The sequence below is a fragment of the Priapulus caudatus genome, unplaced genomic scaffold, assembly GCF_000485595.1.
Source record: "Priapulus caudatus unplaced genomic scaffold, Priapulus_caudatus-5.0.1 Scaffold79, whole genome shotgun sequence".
NCBI classification, from domain to species: domain Eukaryota; kingdom Metazoa; phylum Priapulida; class Priapulimorpha; order Priapulimorphida; family Priapulidae; genus Priapulus; species Priapulus caudatus.
Window position 1 is genome coordinate 626374 of NW_014577140.1, and position 3161 is coordinate 629534.

A 3161-nucleotide genomic window follows, 5' to 3' on the forward strand; every position below is an offset into this window, starting at 1 on the left:
TCCTCTCGTGGCTTCGGCTCGCGGAGCCGCCCGAATCACGCTGCGGATGTTCTGCTTCAGCGCGACCAGCCCGTCCGCGCACCCCTGTGTGCGACTTCCCGGGCGTTGGCCGCTTGCCGCGCGACGTCCGGCGGACTCCAGCTTGCCCGGCGGATCGCCTTGTGCAGTTCTCCCGCTGCGTCCGATGGCGATCATCGCCGCCAACGGCCGGGCGACCCCGGCCCGACGCGCGCTGCGGCGCACCATCAGCTGTTTTCGCGGAAAGCTGCCGACGAGGTCACGGCACCGCCGCGGCTTGCCCTCGTACGATCGCCGCGACGCGCCTCCTCCTGGTCCGGCGGCGTCCCGACGACGACGGAGAACCGACTGCGACGTTCTTCATTTGTGTCCCTTTCGCGAGTCGGCGCGCCTCCTGCACGGCGTCTCGTCGACGATCGCTCCCGCGCTGCCGACTTGCCGAACGCGCGTCAGTCCCTCCGCCGCCGACCGTCGCCGTCGCCGCCAGCGCCCCCTGGCGCGTCCGGCTCCCGTCGTCGGCGTCCTCGAGGATGCCGCTGCTTGGTCCTCGGCAAGTCGCGCTCGTGCCGGGGAGCTGGCGGTCACCGGGAGCAGGTCCTCCTGGCTCGGTTTGTCAACGCCCTCGTCACTCTGCGACCAGCTCTTCCTTGCTGCCGCGGCGCGTCGGCGGACCCCGGCGGGGCGCGACGGACCCGGGGGCCGTCTCCGCGGCGCGCCCGGCTTCGTCGATCGTGGGAGCGCGACTTGTTTCGCGGAAACCGACGGCGTCCGGGCGCGGCGGGGGGTCCGGCATGCTGATGAGCACCAAGTCCGTCGCTGCCGCCGGGTCGGTTCCCCGCGGCCTGCCGTGCTCGCCCGCATCCCACGCAGGTTCCTCCTCAGCTCTCTGTGCGGCTGAACGGGGGGGACGCCCTCCCCGCCGCCGCCGCCAGCCGCCCCGCCCCCGCGTCCTGCGGTCCTCCTGCCTGCACGTGCTGTCGCTTGCGTCGTCACGGCGGAACGGCGACGTGTCGCGCATCTCCACGGTGGATCGCGTCTCCAGCTCGAACCGCCGTCTCCAGCGTTCAACCGTTAGGGTCGTGCGCGTCAGGCCTCTCGACCTGCTCGTCTCCGCGGCAAAACCGTGTGCGCGTCAGCCTTTGCTCGGCTGCTCGTCTCCGCCAGCAACCGTTGCGCGTCGAGCCTTTGCTGCTCGTCTCCCGCGCGACTCCCGCTTCGCCTCGCGCGGGATCGGACGGGATATGACGAGCGCGCCTTGTCAGCCGCGCCACGCGCTCTGTATGTCAGCCGTCGCGTTGCGCTGCAGCTGGTACTTCCCTCGTCGCGACAAGCGCCGCGCACCACGGTCTTGCAGCACCCGCGCCGAGTACCCCTGTGCGCGTCGCCAGTGGCGCCGCACGACGGCCTGGATGGAGCCGAGCGGCCCGATCGCCACTCGTCGCGTAGAAGCGACGCTGCAGGACTGGCGCACACATCGCTTGGATGCTTGCCGACGTCGATGAGTGCACTGGATGCAGCATGCGGTCGATGGTCGACTTCACACTCTACGCATGAAGATCTTAGTCGTACCTGATAGACAGGTAGAGAGAGGGAGGCAAGTTTGATGAGAGAGGGACGAGAGAGCGAGGGAGGAGAGAGAGAGAGAGAGACGAACAGAGAGATCGAGGAAGCAGCCGCGCCGGCCGCCCGCGGACGCCGCGCAGGCGGTCGTCTCGGCGCCATCTGGTGGCCGCAGCGTAGACAGCGGCACGCAGTTTGCGGACGCGTTGAGCCGTCCGATCGCGGACCGCGCCGAGCTTCAGCACCTCAACGCGTTCGTCTACCAGAAGATCATCGATATGTCGGTAGAGCGCGCCACCGGGCCGCCGCGAGAGGGCGCCGCCGATCGCGTGTTCCGCCGCGCGCTCTCCGACTTTCACCAGAACATGGTGAGCACCTACGTCACGATGCGCGACGACGGCGGAGGAGGAGGAGGCGGAGGAGCCGTTGCCGCGGCGATGTGTTACCACGACGTGCTGCGCAACTTTGAGCAGACGCTGAAGAACGTGGCGCGGGTAGAGGGCGCCGGCGCGGCGGCGTTCCCCGTCGGCATCGGCATCAACGCGTTCCGCGGGTTCCTCGATGAGTTCATGCGCCTCTACCAGACGAAGGAGGACCGCTTCAAGGTTCGTACGTTCCGGGGATGTTCCGGGGAGGTTCCGCGTACTTTCAGGGAATGTTCGCTGCGATTGCGGTGCAGTTCTCGGGTGGTGTTCTTGGTTGTTCCAGTGTGGATCTGGGGTTGTTTCTCTGGGTTCCAGTGTGGTTCTGGGGTGGATTCCTGGGTTGTTCCGGTATGGATCTGGGGTCGTTCCCTGGGTTGTTCCAGTATGGTTCTGGGGTTGTTTTAGCTGTTCGAACAGAATTTGGATTCTTTCAGGTTGGCTCCGGGATCATTGAGGGTTAGTTATGCAGTTCCAAGATGGTTTCTTGGGGTAGTTACGGCACTGTTCCATGGTGATTCCATGGCAAGCCGCAATGCATCGAGCCGTGCCCATTGCAAACCTCAGATTCCATAATCGGCAAAATCGTTTTGACTCTCACGGCAACTTTAAGACATTACTAATCATTAGAATCATTAACAGTTGGTAGCAGTCTGTCGTGGCAGGTTATGGATAGATGGAGTGTGTTGTATTTGTGCCCAGGATCTGGAGACGGCGGTGGGACGGCCGCAGCAGAAGAAGAAGAAGAAGAAACAGTATCTGGAGTACCTCGGGCATCGGTTCACTACCGTGACGATGAACATACCGACCGCGTGTGAGCACTGTGGCTCCTTCATGTGGCTGATGGAGAAGGGCCAGGTGTGTCAGGTGAGTTAACGAGCGGCAGGTGTCAGAGTATCAGGTATGTTAACGAAGGCAGGGTGAATAAAGCGTCAGGTGTGTCAGGTGAGTTAACGAGCGGCAGGTGTCAGAGTATCAGGTATGTTAACGAAGGCAGGGTGAATAAAGCGTCAGGTGTCAGGTGAGTTAACGAGCGGCAGATGTCAGAGTATCAGGTATGTTAACGAAGGCAGGGTGAATAAAGTGTCAGGTGTGTCAGGTGAGTTAACGAGCGGCAGATGTCAGAGTATCAGGTATGTTAACGAAGGCAGGGTGAATAAA

The 3161-nt window shown here is 63.6% G+C and overlaps 2 protein-coding genes across 2 annotated transcripts in view; both read left to right on the plus strand.

The window, feature by feature from the left end:
* The window catches only part of LOC106821606 (unconventional myosin-IXa-like), a 23290-nt gene extending 20291 nt beyond the window's left edge, over positions 1-2999 (plus strand). Inside the window, exons 14-16 of the mRNA XM_014826489.1 lie at positions 168-826; positions 1722-2183; positions 2703-2999. Coding sequence (XP_014681975.1) covers positions 168-826; positions 1722-2183; positions 2703-2876 — 1295 coding nt within the window. The 3' untranslated portion in view covers positions 2877-2999. The remainder of the gene's footprint in view (positions 1-167; positions 827-1721; positions 2184-2702) is intronic.
* A 41-nt stretch (positions 3000-3040) lies between these two features.
* Positions 3041-3161, plus strand: part of LOC106821607 (myristoylated alanine-rich C-kinase substrate-like) — a 4722-nt gene continuing 4601 nt past the window's right edge. Inside the window, exon 1 of the mRNA XM_014826490.1 lies at positions 3041-3055. Coding sequence (XP_014681976.1) covers positions 3041-3055 — 15 coding nt within the window. The remainder of the gene's footprint in view (positions 3056-3161) is intronic.